Genomic DNA, 17,575 nt, shown 5'->3' with positions numbered 1-17,575 from the left:
ATATCCTGTAAATACTCTGGAATATTTGAGACCACTAGAACTGCCCCAGCTGAGGAAAAAAAAAAACGTTGTAAGAACGTTTTGTTAATGTTCTCTGAGCGTTCAAAACGTTTTTTTTTGTTTTGTTTGTTATGCTAACGTCAAGGGAACATTCCGTTCAGTAAACATGATAGATTGTTCTCTGAACGCTCTCAAACAAGCAGTAGCCTAACATTAGAAAAAACAGCATTAAAATGTTTCAGTAAAACGTTATATGAACTAAGTATAAAAAAGAACATTATTTAAGACCAGGTAGCCTAACTCATAACGAATGTCGTTTGTTCATGATCCTTGCAAAACTTTTGCCAAGTTATGAGGTGGTTTTTGGCTGGTTTTATGATTAATATACTGTAAGTGACAATATCCATCCATTAATATTCCACACTGGCTTCAGTTTCTGTCGAGTGGAGTCAGTGCAGGAGTCTATCCCAGCATGCCTCGGGGCGAAAGCAGGAACACCGAACAGGTGGTAAGGCGGAATATTGTAATGAGAATAAAACAATATTATCTGTCAACTGTCATGCAATTATATCACACAATGCCACCACATCCACCCTCTTAATCTACATTAGCAGAACTCATTGAAAGCTAAGCTAAACCACAAATTAAAAGCTAAAATCCAACAGTAACATTCTGTTTCTGACATTTCCACAGACTCCATTAATGGCCTATCGTCTCATGTCACATGATTGTTATTATGTCATATTTCATATTTATTATAAAGAGCATATTTAGAGTCCAACATTAGCAACATGTCCCTATATAGACCTGAAATCGTTTGGGCTACAGTAAATAATTTCCAAAAATGAAATCGCTTCCAGTGTCTGTCACAAGAGGGCAGCACAGTGTCAAGCTAGTGAAGAAAACTAAAATGAAACAATCCCCAGAGAGAGAGAGAGAGAGAGAGAGAGAGAGAGAGAGAGAGAAAGAGAGCAGAAATGATTTTCCTCATCGCCGTGAGTAAAAAGAAAACATTTGACACGTAAGTGAATTCACAAAAGCCCCAATATCTTACTTTTTCACTTTAGCATCACAGCACACAATGAAGCACAACACGATACAATACTTTAACTGAGGGCACAAAACAGAGAAAAAACACTTAATCATCATTTCGAGCAATTATAAAACGCACATTAATTGTTTAGCTTTGTTTATAACTCTAACACCTGCAAACACACAATTAGCTAATAACACCAATAGAGCATCACAGTCCCGCCCACAGCCCGAGAGAGCTCTGGTGCCGGAAGTAAATTTCCCATTCATTTCTCCCATTGACTTTTGGAAAAATCCGTATCTAAAGAGTTTTAGAGCATGTCTGAGGATAACCAGCTATGGCTGAACTCATAAGCATACAACATATCATTTCGAGTAAAAAAACGAAGAGAAAATCCAAAAAAAGGCAAAGGTACAAGACTGTGTACATATTTTCATTTCCGAGCGAAGGAACTACTCATCCCATAAACCACCGCGCCTCACTGAAGTCGACTGAAGCCACAGCCGCAAAAGAGCCTTTTGAGTGAATTTTATATAGTAAATGTGTAGTTAATAGCAGTTATTTCAGTACTAATCGTGTAAATAAAAATAATAATATATTGTGTGCGTGTGTGAAAGCGGTTAACGATAGCGTTAGCAACATGGTGCAGCTCAGTCATCAACACACGTGTGTTCAGTCAGTGTGTAACGTTAGTTTGTGTGTTTATTTCAAAGCCCTTTATGACACAGGACACTCTGCTGACAGGACAGGTTGAGGTCCATGCTCATTTTCATGATGTTATAGTTCATCCTTAATTGTAATAACATTTAATGTATTTTCTTAATATCCACAACAAGTGAAAATTAAAAAGTGATGGTCAGCAAACCAGAAAATGCACAGCGCCACCGGTCTGATGCTTGGACCGGTGCATGGTCTGCTCTTGGACCGTCATAATCAGTTTATTAACTTGCCATGAATTATTACACAAATGTTCAGTAAATGCATGAAGAGGTATGCCTAGGCTTAATATTGTTTTGACAGTGGCATCATAAAATGCTTGATATGACTCATACCATATGAAGGCTACAGTAGCCTATCTAAAGTGAACGATAAGTAAGGGATAATGTAAAGGTTGTTATAGCGAATACAACTCGCGAAAGGCTGATTATGAGCCCGAAGCGAAGCCTGAAGGGAGTTGTATTCGCTATAACAACCAACTCGCTATACATTATCCCGCTTATTACATGGCTACCTACCAAATAAATAAATTATTTGACACAAAATATTAATTTAAAAAGGAATGTACTGATTTAAAAACTATTTATATGGCTTCCGCTAAAGAAAACAGTCCGTTCAAGTCTCTACCAGAGAATGTAGACGGGCTCTGGTCTCTACTGTTAGAATCCTGCTTCCATGGCAACGCTCTGACCTTCGCGGGGTTTACACGACATCCACCAATCAGATGCATCACTGTGGGATTGTGGGATTGTTTAGGATTGTGGGTAATGAAGTACTTATCCAAGACATCGCGAATAAAAGGCATTTATCTCAAATCAAGGTTAGTGCCCCATGAACTTTTGGCGTTTATATGAGCATATACAATCGCTTAGTACAGCCGTTGCTGGTTTTAAGTCTACCATGTATGGTTACGTTTTTATGGCTTATACCCCAAATGTCTATGGAGAAATTGTATTGAATTTTTACTTCCGGCACCGGCTGTGGGCGGGACTGTGATGCTCTATATCTTCGAATAACAAATTAAGGTTAGACTGAAGCACGCATGCGCGGTAGAAATAGATTTTACCTGAGAAAAAAAGTTAATTATATTACTTTTGAGACATTTTAATCTGAATGTTCTCAGAACGTTTTTATTTAAATCTATATGCGAACGTTTAGGGAACTTCTATTAGGTAATTTAACGTTAGAACGTTTCCGTTAGCTAGGTATTATTAGCCTACCGTTGGCACACAAGATGGCAGGCAGGTTTGAAATAATTTGTAAGTTATAAAAGATAATACGTTTGAAATATTAGGCCTACAGTAGCCTATAACAAACACCCACAATAAAGGTGATGGTTGGTAGTAGTTCCAGGGCCAATAAAAGCAGTTGACCCATCATGTTTGGGATGTATAACGCCGTGAAAGTGTTTTTGAGAACATATGTAGTTAAAAGAGCCCAGAAGCTCCGTATAAACATTCGAAACGGCTCGTGCCGCAGCCAGTCGTCCGTGAGCAGTGATTATGAAGGGTTGCGTGCAATCTGTCAAATTGTCTCATTTGCATAATAAACTCGGAGAGCAGCCACTCTCCTCACGCCGAGATAAACCGTAAGTGTATTCAAGCGAATTTTCAGAAAGAAGTCATTTGCTTCCCCAAAAAAGGGCTCGGTTAAGGTCGCATAAGAATTGGATTAGCATAACAGAAAACTCAAACCTCCCGCTTTCTGTTACTGAGGTACTTAACGTGGAATTCAGTAACATATGATCATATACTGTAAGTAGATATTCGCTCCAGAAACGTTGTGAAACATCTGCAATATGAGAGCCCATAAGCCCATTTCCACCACATAAGAATCATAATTATGACATAAAAGTCGAGATTATGATATACTAAATCATATTTATGAGATGAAAAGTCTAAATTATGAGATATAAAGGTGAAATTTTGACAAAAAATATATTATATTGACTTTTTATCTCTCAATTTCTCAATTTTATGTCGTAACTCCTAGCAGGGACAATGTGGATTGATGATGTTCAAGATTAAGACCGACTTTGATAGTCAAATTTCAAATATTTTCATTAATAAATCAGAAAAAGTACATTTACATCTGTAAAAATACTTTTTTTTTTAAATAAAAAGTGAAAAAGTGGTCTTACAGGTAGTTTCAGGGGGAATGAGTGATAATGTGATCATTTCGCCTCACATTAAAGTATAAATGTTGCTGTTTTCCAAACTAGGCCTAATATAAAACAGTTCTGACCCACGTCTCAAGAATCAGTGCTCCGTTAATCCAAAAGACCTCAAGAAAACAAATCGACCGCATTCTTGTATCAAATGCATTTGAAATAATTCAGCCTTGATTAGTTCCGAATACAAGTGCATTGAACAATTTCTAAGCAATTATTCTGAGCAAAATGCATTCTATCTTGTTCATCTCCCATAGATGATGTCTGGCTCTTTCTCCAGGATTACTTTTCCATGCCTTGATTCAATTGATGCGCCATTTGTAGCTCAGCTCCGCCACGGGCGGCGGACGGTCCAATTTACTTCTTTCTCATTTATTAGAAATTTCCATGGCTTTTGGCTGCTCTGATGCAAACGGCGCTTTGATGGGCTCCCGAGGAACAGTGCTAATGAGTTAGATGAGTGACGAGAAAAGCAATTAGCCCTGGATCTCCTTCACCTTCTCTTTTGAATCGTCTAGAAAAATTAAGATTCTTAGGGCCGGTTCACACAGAACACGTTTTTTTTTTTTTTGCGGTTAAAAAAGTGAGACGCAAGGCAATGGATTTCTTTTTTTTTTGTTGAATTCATGTTGAACATAAACAATTTTTTGCTCTCACGACTCAACCGTCTTCAGAAAAGGATAGAAAATAGCATCAGGTTCAAACGACAATTAATGGACATTAAAGGTAATAAAGGTATTAAAGGACAATTCCGGCGAAAAATGAACCTAGGGGTAATTAACACATAGGTACCGAGTCGATCGTTCTCTGGGATGTTTTCATGATAATCGAATGTAAAGAGTTTTATCTCTAAAAAGTGATTAGCTTATAACGCTAGTATATGGGGCATAGAATATAAGTAAAAGTAAATCGCTAGTTAATACCGCTAACACGGCTCAGAATAGCCTCACACTAACACTAGCATAATGAGGGTCCCTACATGCAAACCGAAGCATTGAGAACTGTGTAAGTGTGCAGACAGTTTAATAAGAAGATACTTTATAAAGACAGTACACGTCGCGTATACAGGCAGGAGCCATCTTTGGAAAACAGACTCGACCAGTCGAGCCACGAACGCCGTGCTACGTGAGCTGGTCGATAGGTTTAAGTCACAGTTCAGCTCACGTAGCACGGCGTTCGTGGCTCGACTAGTCGAGTCTGTTTTCCAAAGATGGCTCCTGGCCTGTATACGCGACGTGTAATCAGTTTTTAGAGATAAAACTCTTTACATTCGATTATCATGAAAACACATCCCAGAGAACGATCGACTCGGTAACCGTGTGCTAATTACCCCTAGGTTCATTTTTCGCCGGAATTGTCCTTTAACATAAACCAGCACAGCGCAAAAGATCATTCATTCTTGACTTTGCAAAAAACAACAACACACATCTAGAACATCATAGTTGTTCTGATCACTACCTCAACTGACTAATTATGGATATAATTGGACGTAAAAACAATTAAGCAAGTGTTTTATTTAGTGTTTTAATGCACAGACATAGCCAATCTACATGTCATTTACATCCCGGGGTCGTCATGTCAAAACTGTGAGCCGCGGGTGGCAAAATGCATCGGGATGAGATGTTAGATTAAGCATGTTGAGCTTATGGATGTGTTTATGATTCAGGTATCAGACCAGATTGTGAAATAATTGATTGTTCTGTTTGAGGTGCCATGTGCGATGACAGCTGATTGGTCCTCGTATATGCAATTTCATTTCGCCATCTGCCTTGTCAAACTGAGCTAATGAAATTTTAATGATCTTGTGGAAATGTAATGCAAACATGACTTAATATTAACTGAATGTTTCCAGACGAAATATGAGGCACACCGTCGTTTTCAGACAACAGTTCTTTAATACAAAGTCAACATATCTACATACACAGTGGTTTCAAACCAGTTATTGTGTCCATCAGAAGTAACAGTTTGAAAGCGATAGCACTTGGCCTTCGTACAAAGAAAACTATTTTCACGTTCGAGTTTGGCTTTTTTTTCTTCTTTTTTTTTTTTTTGTTGGCCATGGTATTAATACGTTCACTTTTGAATATTGGTTCTTCATTATTTGCACACTAATCAATTCATACGTTTGGCTCCTGTTGTCAAAAGGTCCAACGTCCCCTTTGCGTCAGGGCAAACTTCTGAGCACCTCTGCCGACGTAGATGTTGGAGATCAGTCCGATAAGTCCAATCGTACGAGTGTCCATCGCGTTTTCCCTCCCGAGGAAAAGTTCGTTAGAAACACACAAAACTCCCAACAGTTTAAAAGGCAGCGTTGAAATTTCCAGATTCCAAGTTCTCTCGTACTTCGTCCCTTAACGGAAAATCCTCAAGAGTAAAAAAACCCCAAATGAACGAAACATGGCATGCATCTGTAAACTTCTAGAGCTTAGCAATGAACTACCAATTGAAATAAAAGTTGGAACACAGAGGCAGTGGTGAGAGAGGGCGTGTCTTTATACTAGCGATAATGACGTGAAGCTAATCACCAAACACGCTACCAATTCAAGGCAATTCGCTCTCGCTGTTCATATGGCATTTTATAGGCACTGGGCACACTAGCCCTTCTTCATCCGAATCGCACTCAAAATGAGGAAAACACTCAATGATTACTGCTTTAGGCTTAAAACGGGATTCATTTTGAGGTTATTCTCATGAAACATTTCAACGAGAAATTATATTTTGCTTGGGGAAAGCCAAGTCTATCTTGGAGACCAGTGAGTCTTATTGGTGAAGGAGAAGCGTTGTGATTTCTCTCACCACTGGACTGCAGTGTGTGGAGGCTAAGATCAGAATAAAAAGTGAAGAGTTGGGGAAAAAAATAAATGAACAAATGGATCAGAGAAAAAAAAAAGAGAGGAATGAAGGGAAGAGAGATAAACAGAGCTGTTAGCGTGAGACAAAGCTTCTTTCAAAACTGTGGAAGGTTTCCATTAGCATAAACTTTTTTGTTGTTGTTTGTTTATCTCAGTATTGTTCAAAGACATAAATCTTGTGGGTCAAATTATACAAATACATATAATATATATTTGTTTATTTACAGGCATTATATTTAGGATCATAGTTGATATCTAACAAACGATCAAACATTCGGTGGTTTGAAAAGTAAAAAACAAACAAAAAAAACCACATAAAAGATGCCAAAAAATGAAAGCTTTCACAACGATGGGTTGTAACAAAATTAGAGTTTTTTTTTTTTTTTTTGTAAAATTTGGAAAGTACAGTTTATTGTATTTTTTTTTGTTCAATTCAATATTTAGCAAACCAGTTCTACATCTTTTATAAAAGTAATACTTCAGTTAATACTACTATTGATGTATAACAATAGAATTGAAATCATAATCCATCCTTCATTATTGGGCAACAGGAAGTCAAAGTTCTCCCCGCATTGATTCATGGGAAATCTCATTTCACAAACTCTTTTAAGAAATAAAAACAAAGAAACAAACCAAATAAAAAGTCATTCATGATTTCATACACGCAATAATTTCATGGTGGTATAAAAATGAGTGCCCACTTCAAAAAAGAAAAAAGGCTATTCATATGAAGATTTGGATACATCTTTATATTCTGCATTTAAATATATTGTGAGTGTGTATGTATACATTCATGTCCCATTCGTCTATGTATACATGCACACAAACACATCTCACGTAGCATTTCTACAGTGAAAAAATAGAATGTCTTTAACATAATATGAGCAAAATGAGCATTATTTTTCTTGCTAATTAAAAAAAAAAATGAGTACGTTATCTTTGTAAAAAAAAAAACACTAAACCAAGAAATAAATCAAAAGTTTGTTAAGTAAGGAGATAATAGTCAAAATAATACAACAGTAATGTATTTTCTTTCCCCTATGATGTTACAAGAATAAGGCTTTTTGGAAATAAGATTACACACGGCTCCTTTCATTCTCTCACCAATCAGAACACTCCAAGTTCAAGCATTCTCCAGAACAGCCAATCAGCGCTGACTGCGGAGAGGAGACCCCTCCCCCTCATACGCATATGCATGAGCGCGTAAAACAGTCCCACCTACAACAACAGATTCACAAGATAGTTGTACCGCAATTTGATGACGCAAACACATGCCCGTTTCTTGCTCTTCATTAGCCAAAATCCATTGAAGAATCACCTCCCCAAAAATAAGCAACAAATGAACGCAAGTAATCCCAAAGTAACCAGAAATGGGTCGTTTTGATGACGATGGTGATGATAAAATAAAGTTGGGTTTCATCCTGGGCGACCGTTGGGGCATAAGGAAATGGATTGAGAGGTGGGACCAACACACGTAATCACACTATCGCACACTTCCATCCGTTAAATCCGACTCTTCACATGTACACGTACAGCATAATGGAGCGAAAGCAGCATGTTTGGTATCAAGAGCAAAACAAAACCAAAAAAAAAAAACATAGTTGTAAGATAAAAAGTTGGTTGAAACGATGGCAATGAACGTTGGTCACTGGAGACGTACAAGACGTAGCCACGCTTCCCCTATCCGGTGCGGAGAAGACCCGTCACGGTTGTAGTCGCCAAAGAAGCTTGAGACTTCAGTGGTGGTTCCTCTGGTCCTAATCTCCATTCGACCCAATAGTTCAAGCTCCCATTGGCTCTCAAGACGACGGACGTGGAGCTACATTGGTAGAAGCGTTTGCTAGCATGTCCTTGACTGCACTAAAGAAACGGATGTGTTTACGGGATGCGATTAGGTTTCAACCATTTCCTTAAATGCCTCAAGACGTGTTTGGCGACTCTTGTCAGCTCCAGTGGTTTCAAAAGGAGGGTTACTTTCTCAAGTGGATGAACGGTTCGCCTCGAATTGCTCTAAAGTGGCTCCCAATTTTGTCCGAATGGCAACATGTCACAAGGAGAGGCTTGAACCCAAGACGTGAGCAGCAAAATAAGTCTTGTTTGTACCATTCCTCCAACTTCTCCATTGAATACACTCTCGAAGAGGTCACTGATGTCCACTGCTAGACTGACAGATGTCCCTTTTAGTAAACAAGGAAGGATTTCAGATGCCAACCAACCAACTATTTAGGTACTCATCATCTATCGGTGTAGTTTATTTGTGGGCATGTAGTATCGCACCAACTTTTCCTTAATTTTCTGTCTTTTTGTTCACAGAGTTAGTTTGGAAAGAAACTATGTTTGTCCTCCACATCAGAACACTTGAGGTAAGGTTAGTGGTCCGACGCCGACATCATTCCCACCCTCCAGCCTGAGCCAAAACGTTTGGTTCCTCCATCATGAGCTTGGGATGTAGAAGTGTTTAGGGTCCGTTTGCGCTTCTCCAGTGTTGCTGTCCGATTGGGGTTTCTCACGACATGTTTTGATTGGTTCCAAAAAACGATTCGTTGAAAAAAAATTGTATGAATTTTGTATAGTTGTCATCGTTTCATGTTTTCAAGCAAGTTTTTATGGCTCAGGAGGCTGTTGGGGGGAGGGGGATTGTGGGGCAGGGGGGAACAAAAATGGCTTTTTACGTTGCATAGTGATCAAAACTTCCAAGGTACTCCAGAGCCGCCTGATAGCAAAACTGGTACTCGTCCTGTAGAGGAAAACGCAAAGACGTCAGCACAAACGCTCGCCATTACTTCAAATCGCCAGCCGTCCGGCTAGTTAACAAGGCGATCTGCATAGAAACAGAAGCTTTAGACTCTCACCTCTGTTTGCACCATTGCTGGCCGTTGCGTTCTCAACATTTTGACCGTTTGGAAGATGTCCACCACACCCTCGTAACGCATTCGCTCCAGCACGATGCTTAGCGTGATGAAGACCCCGGTCCGTCCCACACCGGCACTGCGTTGAGGAAAACGTGCAGTTTGTTAATGCAACTGATAATATCTTTCTGAAAGGTAATCATCTGTGTCAAACCGTATGTAGTCACATGAGAAACATTTTCATGATCGGTTTTCCAATGGAAACATTGAAATATCATTGAAGCAAGATGCATTTACTTACAAACATAATTGCATAACATTTTAATTGTTTATTTTTCTTATCCTGCTATTGATTTATCTTATTTTAGGTGCAAATATGTGTTTGGAACGGGATATTAGCATACTGCATTCCTTTACACCGACAATTTTGGGTTACACTTGTATCTTAAGGTGACGTAGTTACTTACTCAAATAAGTACTGAGGAATATTGATTAATTACGAGTACTTACTATAAGAGTTGTGGTTAGGGTTTGGCTTAGGGTTAGTTACTTGTAACTAGGGCTGTTAAACGATTAATCACGATTAATCGCATCCAAAATAAAAGTTTGTGTTTACATAATAAATGTGTGTGTACTGTGTATAATTATTTTGGATATATAAATACACACACGTTCATGTATATATTCAAGAACAATGTGTTATTTATATATACAATATTTATAATTTATATATAATATAAATTAGATATAAATCTATATACATGCAAATATTTCTTGAATATATACAAGCATGTGTGTGTATTTAAATATATAAAATAATTATACACAGTACACACACATTTATTATGTAAACACAAACTTTTATTTTGGATGCGATTAATCGTTTAACAGCCCTACTTGTAACTATGCACAATTTACTGTTTTACTATAGTAAGTACATGTAGTAACTTGTAACTACGTCACCTTAAGATAAAGTGTTACACTATTTAAAAATGTTTTATATGTGAAATACTATGCAGTATTGTTGTCACATGACCTCACTAAATTGCATCCAGTTAAGATATCATAAATATTTTTTTGTGCTTTTAATCCCTTTTTTAAACATAAATAAATAATAAATAAAATAATAACGATAAAAATAAATAACAAATAAAATAATAAATAAGGAAATATGAAAAATAAAACAAAATACTTGTCAAATAGTAACAGCAGAAAAAATATATAAAATGATTAAAAGTTAAAAAAATATTTATTTATAAATAAACACAAATAATAAGTAAAACTAATACAATAATACAACAAAACAATATAAGTAAAGTAAAAAATATAAGTAAATAAGGGAGATTATAAAAAAAACACTATTGTGTCCATTCGTTTGTCACACTGGAAGTGCATTGTGGGATACAGATATTGTATATATATTTATATATATATATACTGCATCCTACATTATTTCACGAATTCACCTTATCGCCATCTACATAAACAGCAGAACGCTAGAATAAATCTCAGGCGTTTGGTTTGAACGGGCGCACGCATGCTAAGCTGCTCTCGCTGTGACAGCGCTTGAAATAGGAGGCGTCCTAAGTCTGATTTTTCAAGGCTGCCTTCATAAGCAGCTTTGGCACCGAGCGATTTCACCAAGCCAACAATAATTGATATGACAACGGGCTTATTTTCCCCTTTGCCTCCACTTTGGCAAGATTGAAAGTGACAAAATGGCTTGGAAAAGTGGGGAGGGAGGCTGATCGACTACGGAGCCAATCAACGCGCGGCGCTGCGGTGACGCAAGAGTTCGGGAATCTAATGAAAAGCCAGTTTGGACTCTCACGACGACAGTGACTGTCAGGAAAACAAAATGCTTTTGACGGTCCTGTCCGTCCATGATGCCAGAATCCTACAGAAAGGGGGCAGAAGAAAGGAAAAGAAAGAAAGAAGTGTCTCTCTTGGCTCTCAGACTTCACCGAAGCGCTGGTTAAATAGATAGACTTTCAAATCTGACAGGCGTGAAGGAGCAGTGAATGAGAGGATTTACACTTCCATTCAGTGTACGTAATCATGCAATTAATGACAAAACCATGTGGCTCTATTAGATATCAAATCTGGGGGAGAGATGGATGGAGAGCAGAGGAATATGAGAGAAGATTAAAGACATAGTTGATACGACACTGAAAACCGGCACCGTCGTGAAGCACAAAAGGTGCAAATTTGATTGATTTGAATTCATTTAATAAGCAGTTTTTTTTGGTGGAAACATCTACTTGACAAGCAAAACCGCAGAAGATATTACAATTTAAGTGTTTATGTATTATTCTTGAACCATAAGCAGTCTTATTTGAAGTAAAAGTATACTTAATCTTTTCTACACTGTAAAAAAAAAAAAGATTGTAAGGTTGTAAACATATTATTGGAGTATGTTTTATGAAAATATTATTTCACGTTTAATTCATTGAGTTTCTTGCCGTTTCTTTGTTAAGTGTTTGTGAAATTTTACTAGCAAGAAAAAAACGAGATAAGCAAAATAAATTCTTGGAGTCTTGACATCGCATGCAATTTTGCTTCTTCAATAGAAAATATAACTCGTTTTAATGATGTTTAGATACTTTCACTGGAAAACAAGATTTTTTTATTTTGTGACGCAATGCTGATCCAAAAAGGACCAAAAAACACCATGAAATCATCTCTGATGGAGAGAGAGAGAGGCCAGTGGAGACTGCAGCTCTATAAACACAGATGTGTGTAAGTGACGTGTGCGGGAGCAGACACAGGTGAGTGCGATCACTGCGTCTGGAGTGTGTGAAGCAGCGCTGACAAACGACAGAGTTACAGCAGCAAACAGAGTCTGTACAATATCAGTGCAACAGCTAATCTGAACACGCATGCACTCACTCACACACACACACACACACACACATAGACGCACACACCTACACACACTCTCAACTTACACACACATTCAACTTGCACACAGACACACTCTCCACTCACACATGCACACAAACACACACTCTCCCCTCACTTACACACACATGCACACAAACACACTCACAACTCACTTACACAAACACACATGCACTTACTCACACACACACACACACAGACGCACACACCTACACACACTCTCAACTTACACACACATTCAACTTGCACACACGCACACAAACACACACACGCACACAAACACACACGCTCCCCTCACTTACACACACATGCACACAAACACACTCACAACTCACTCACAAACACACATGCACACTCAAATATATACATGCATGTGTGTGTATTTATATATACAAAATAATTATACACAATACACACACATATATTATGTAAACACAAACTTTTATTTTGAATGCGATTAATCGCGATTATATATATATATATATATGAATGTTATGGAACGATAACCATAACGATAAATATATAGTTCTAGAAATCGTTCTAAATATAAACGAATAGCAGAGTCCACAACAATAACGGCACAGAGAAACAACATCAATGAAACCACTTTCAATCAACAGCCAATCAGAATCAATCCTGCTGTAAGCACTCAAGCATTTAAAGCGACAGACGCCAAAACTGCAGCGTGAGCTTAGAATAAACACTACAATATCGTGTGTGGCGTGGATGCTAATATATTTTGCTCTATAGCTTGACTAAAAGCCTTGATTTGATGGGATGAGCTGTGAAGTCATGTTTGCGTGTGCTCTCACCTGCAGTGGACAGAAATGGGCCCGTCCTGGCCAAACTGCTCCTTAGTTTTATGAACCTGGCCAATAAAGTCAATGAATCCCTCTCCTGATTTGGGAACGCCTTGCTCCGGCCAATCAGTGAACTGGAACTGCCGTACGGTCCTGGACTGGCCGTCCTGTGAGCGAGAGAGAACAAACAAACACAGATACGTGAACGCCAAGACGAGTCGCATCTGTTTATGTAACTCAAGCACAATCCCGCCGGACGCTGACAGGCACGACAGATACGGGAGAACATCTCCTCTCCGATCTGAGCCGACTCCACACCCTTCTGCCTCTTCCTGGTGTCTTTCTCTCTCTCCTCTTTGGCTGGAATAACTCTGGGTTAAGGGAAATCGATGGTGCGTCTGCCGTGACGAGCGTCGTCTCGTGGAGACGCCGCTAAATGGAGTGATCCGGGCGGGTGATCGATGGTTTGGAGAAACCCTGCGGCTCCGGCACTGACGGATGAGAGGAGAGCGGAGACACCCGGCGACGGATGAGGCCTGTTTCCCGGGAAAGCAAGCAATCGAAGGGAAGCTCAGGCAGAACGAGGCACAATTAAACTGTGCAGAAGGGGCTGGAAATATCCACTCATCCCTGCAGTGAAGAGCGGCCGACGGATCAAACCGGCCCAGTCCGCACTTAATCACGGGCTTTGGGGATCACACATGCATTACGGAGCACTTCCTCTACATTTCTATTTCCTAGGCTGGGCGTTTTTAACTTATTTTAGCTTGTGATCAAACTACAGGTTTCGATAAATCCAATGAATTTTTCCTTTTGTCCATTAAAGGTAGGGTAGGTCAGAATTGTCTAAAAAAACTTTTATTCAAATTTGTTTAAACTGTCTTTATATACCAATACATAATTAAAATGCAAGTACTCTGAAATAGAGAGTATAAAAAACTGAGTGACTCTAGTGTATTTAATCTTCAATAAACACAGCTCATTAATTCCATTCACTCCCACCTAAAAACGGGTGCGCGACTGCGCGCACGCGGGCAGAGCCAGTAATAGCGGCGGTAGTCATGGCGACGGAGAGTGACAGTCGCGCAAGCCAATCACTTGTTTCGTCATGGTAGGAATTAATGAGCTGTGTTTTTTGAAGATTAAATACACTATAGTCACTCAATTTTTATACTCTCTTTTTCAAAGTACTTACATTTTAATTATGTATTGGTATATAAAGACAGTTTAAGCCAATTTGAATAAAAGTTTTTTTAGACAATTCTTACCAATTCTACCTTTAAAACACCCGGCAATTATCAAACGAGTAAACCAATAACACATGCACCAATTATTTTTAACCAAACAAAATCATGGTTCTTCTAATTGACGTCTTTGCTTGCTTCCAGAACAAACGCATAGACATCAATATACAGTCAAACCAAAAATTATTCAGACACCAGCTATTTGTGTTTACTAGTGTGTGCAGGACACTATAGTTCATTTATGTAAGTGAGGAGAGCAAAATAAAGTAAATTGTGACATATTATACCCCCGCCCACAACATTTTTTGGTCGGGAAGTTCGGTCTGGACTCGATCCGTTGAGGAGTAATTACGCTCGGCTCCCAGAAGGCAGAGCCAATCAAATTGCCAGGGCGGGCTTTAATCGATGATGGACAGATGATCTGCGGTTACGTAATCACCACGTCATCAAAGAGCGGTTGGGTTGAACTGGTTTTCCACTGCAGCTGGAGGACTGAGATGTTTAGATTCCGCTATCGCGTCTGTTAAAAAAGAAATCCACAGCGCATTCATTTTAAAAGACGAACAGAGAACCGCAATCAAGGCATTTGTCGATCGGAAAGATGTGTTTGCCGTCCTTCCTATGGGATTCGGCAAAAGTTTAATTCATCAGCTGGCTCCGATGGTCGCCAAGAAGATGGGACGCAATGAAAACCAGTGGAAGGGATGCGCTCACGATCTCTGTTCTCTGAAGCCTCAGATGAACACGCTTCTTCAGCCGGCTCTCTTTCAGCGTCTATCCAGTTTTTAAAATCAGTCGAGTCGCGTTGCAACCGTGTTATAAAGTTGAGCCGACAAATGTGAGAAGATTTATTTGCTTTATTGTCGAGATCTAATCCTAAACGGAGAACTTGTTCGTATATACACAAATTTTTTCTTTCTCTAAATCCGCAAATTCTTAAATTATTTTTACAACAACGGCAAAGATCGTCTACACTCATTCATTTACTACTTCTTCCAGCGTGCGTGCAGTTGAGCTCTGTTGACAACTATGCATCGCTCAACATGCGTTGCTCTGATTGGTTGTCGGTCTATCCAATTGAGTGCAAAGGTTTTTTTCCCCCTGGTTCGGTTAAGACGCGCCTCATAATCAAAGGATATGTCACACTCAAACCTAGAATATGAGTGTGACGAAGTCAGGCTAGTGACTACCAGTGACATTTATACACATTTGGGACCAAAATGACACTTTGAGCTGATCATGTTTTCTTCAGTGTTTTGTCTTTAATTGCTAATGCTCTTTTCACACACACACTGAACACAATGAAGCATTGCTTGGTCACTGGTTGAGCTAAACTGGTATTATCTAATTGTGTAGTTAAATTTACCAGCTGACAGATATTCAACATAATTCATGTGTGAGACAGACTAACAGAAGATGGACAAAACCAGTGAGTTCTGCTCATATTTTATTACCATTTTCTAAACTATAGTGAATAAACTGTGATAATGTGAGAAAAGATGTCTGAATACATTTGGGTTTGACTGTACACACTGAATATTGTCCACAGACTGTGTCGGCCTGAGGAGTCATTCCTCTTTCTCTTCTGATCAACTGAAACGAGCGGTTTGTTTTTGCTGCAAAACATGAAGGCTGAAATAAAACAAGGCCGAACCGAATCGTGCGCACACAACCTACAGGCCGAGCGGCGTGTGTCCAATCGTGTGATTAAATACGTGCGTCCTCCCATCATGCCTCAGTCCAGGCCCCGCCTCCACCAGTCGGCTCTGATTAAAGTTCTCATTGATTCGGCGGGCCTCGCTCTGCAGGCTGATTACTGGAGAGTCTGTCTGGATGATTCAATCACAATTAAAGTGCTTGGCTGGAGTGAGCCACGCTCGGGATGCTCGTTTCGTCTCGGGCGCGCGTTTGCGCGGACGGTGACAGTCAGAGTGTTTGGCTTTAGCGGTTTGATGGAAAGACACTCGACTGATGAGGGCTCTAGTTGTTCAGTGAGAGCTTCTGATAACGGTCAGCTGACGGGATATTTTTTCCTATGTCTGAGACTCATGGGAAGCACAATTAAAATATGGCTATTGACATTTTGACTCAGCGTAGATACAGCACTTCATAATCTGCAAAAATTTGCAATTTATATATACATGAATCAATAAAAACGCATACTATACATAAAATACTATGGATTTACTATGTTTTTACCACGATTTACCATGTTTTTGTTCTTTGCAAGTGCCTACCACATAAATACCATGGTATATGAATATGATAATCATGAACATACCATAATATTACCATGTCTTGCCCAAAAGATTCAAAGGAAACACTATGATATTCTTTGTTGTGCCTTGGATGGTACCATGGTACGTGAATATAGTAATTAGTACGACAATATCAATGTGCCATGTTATTTAGATTATTTCAAACATGGTACCATGGTAAAACTGTGTTTTTTTGGACATGTACCATGTTAATACCACGATATTCTTGAAAATATACCTTCTTAACAAAAATACTACATGAGTACCATGGTACTGAAATTCATATACTATGGAATACCATGGTAAATGTCCAAAATACTATGGTATTCACTGAAAATGTGTTGTAGGATCTACTTTGAAACAATTTTCACTGAGAAATTGCAAGTAAATTTCACAAATAATTATAAAGAAATAGCAAGTAATAGTTCAGTTAAACATGAAACTTTGAATTATACAGACTTAAATAGTATTTTCTTATAAAACGTATTTGAAATATTTATCTCCAGAATTGAAAAATCATAGTTTACCATGTAAATACCTCACATAAGGTGTATGAACACGGTAATCATTCAGCACAACACGATTAAGTGGTATTTTCCAGGACTCACCCGGGCATCCGTCACTTTAAACTCTCTGAGGATGTACTGTGGCATGTTGTACTCCGCCATGGGGTCCACCACAAAGTACTGATATCTAGCCGAGCGCTCCGCCGGCCAGTACTGGTGACACTTTTCCTGTGAAAACACGTCCA

General features: G+C 38.8%; 1 protein-coding gene across 15 annotated transcripts in view; it reads right to left on the bottom strand.

Moving 5' to 3' along the window:
- Positions 1-7,717: 7,717 nt before the first annotated feature.
- Positions 7,718-17,575, bottom strand: part of ptprsa (protein tyrosine phosphatase receptor type Sa) — a 234,714-nt gene continuing 224,856 nt past the window's right edge. For all 15 annotated transcript variants that reach the window (XM_079594307.1, XM_079594300.1, XM_079594310.1 and 12 more), the window contains 4 exons: positions 17,433-17,558; positions 13,335-13,489; positions 9,625-9,760; positions 7,718-9,509 (listed from right to left, as the gene is read on the bottom strand). In XM_079594307.1, the coding sequence (XP_079450433.1) occupies positions 9,441-9,509; positions 9,625-9,760; positions 13,335-13,489; positions 17,433-17,558 (486 nt within the window). In that variant the 3' untranslated portion in view covers positions 7,718-9,440. The remainder of the gene's footprint in view (positions 9,510-9,624; positions 9,761-13,334; positions 13,490-17,432; positions 17,559-17,575) is intronic.

The sequence above is a fragment of the Phoxinus phoxinus genome (assembly GCF_949152265.1).
Source record: "Phoxinus phoxinus genome assembly, chromosome: 20".
Taxonomy (NCBI): domain Eukaryota; kingdom Metazoa; phylum Chordata; class Actinopteri; order Cypriniformes; family Leuciscidae; genus Phoxinus; species Phoxinus phoxinus.
The sequence above is the reverse complement of the archived record's forward strand: the minus strand, read 5'-3'. Positions and strand labels throughout refer to the sequence as shown.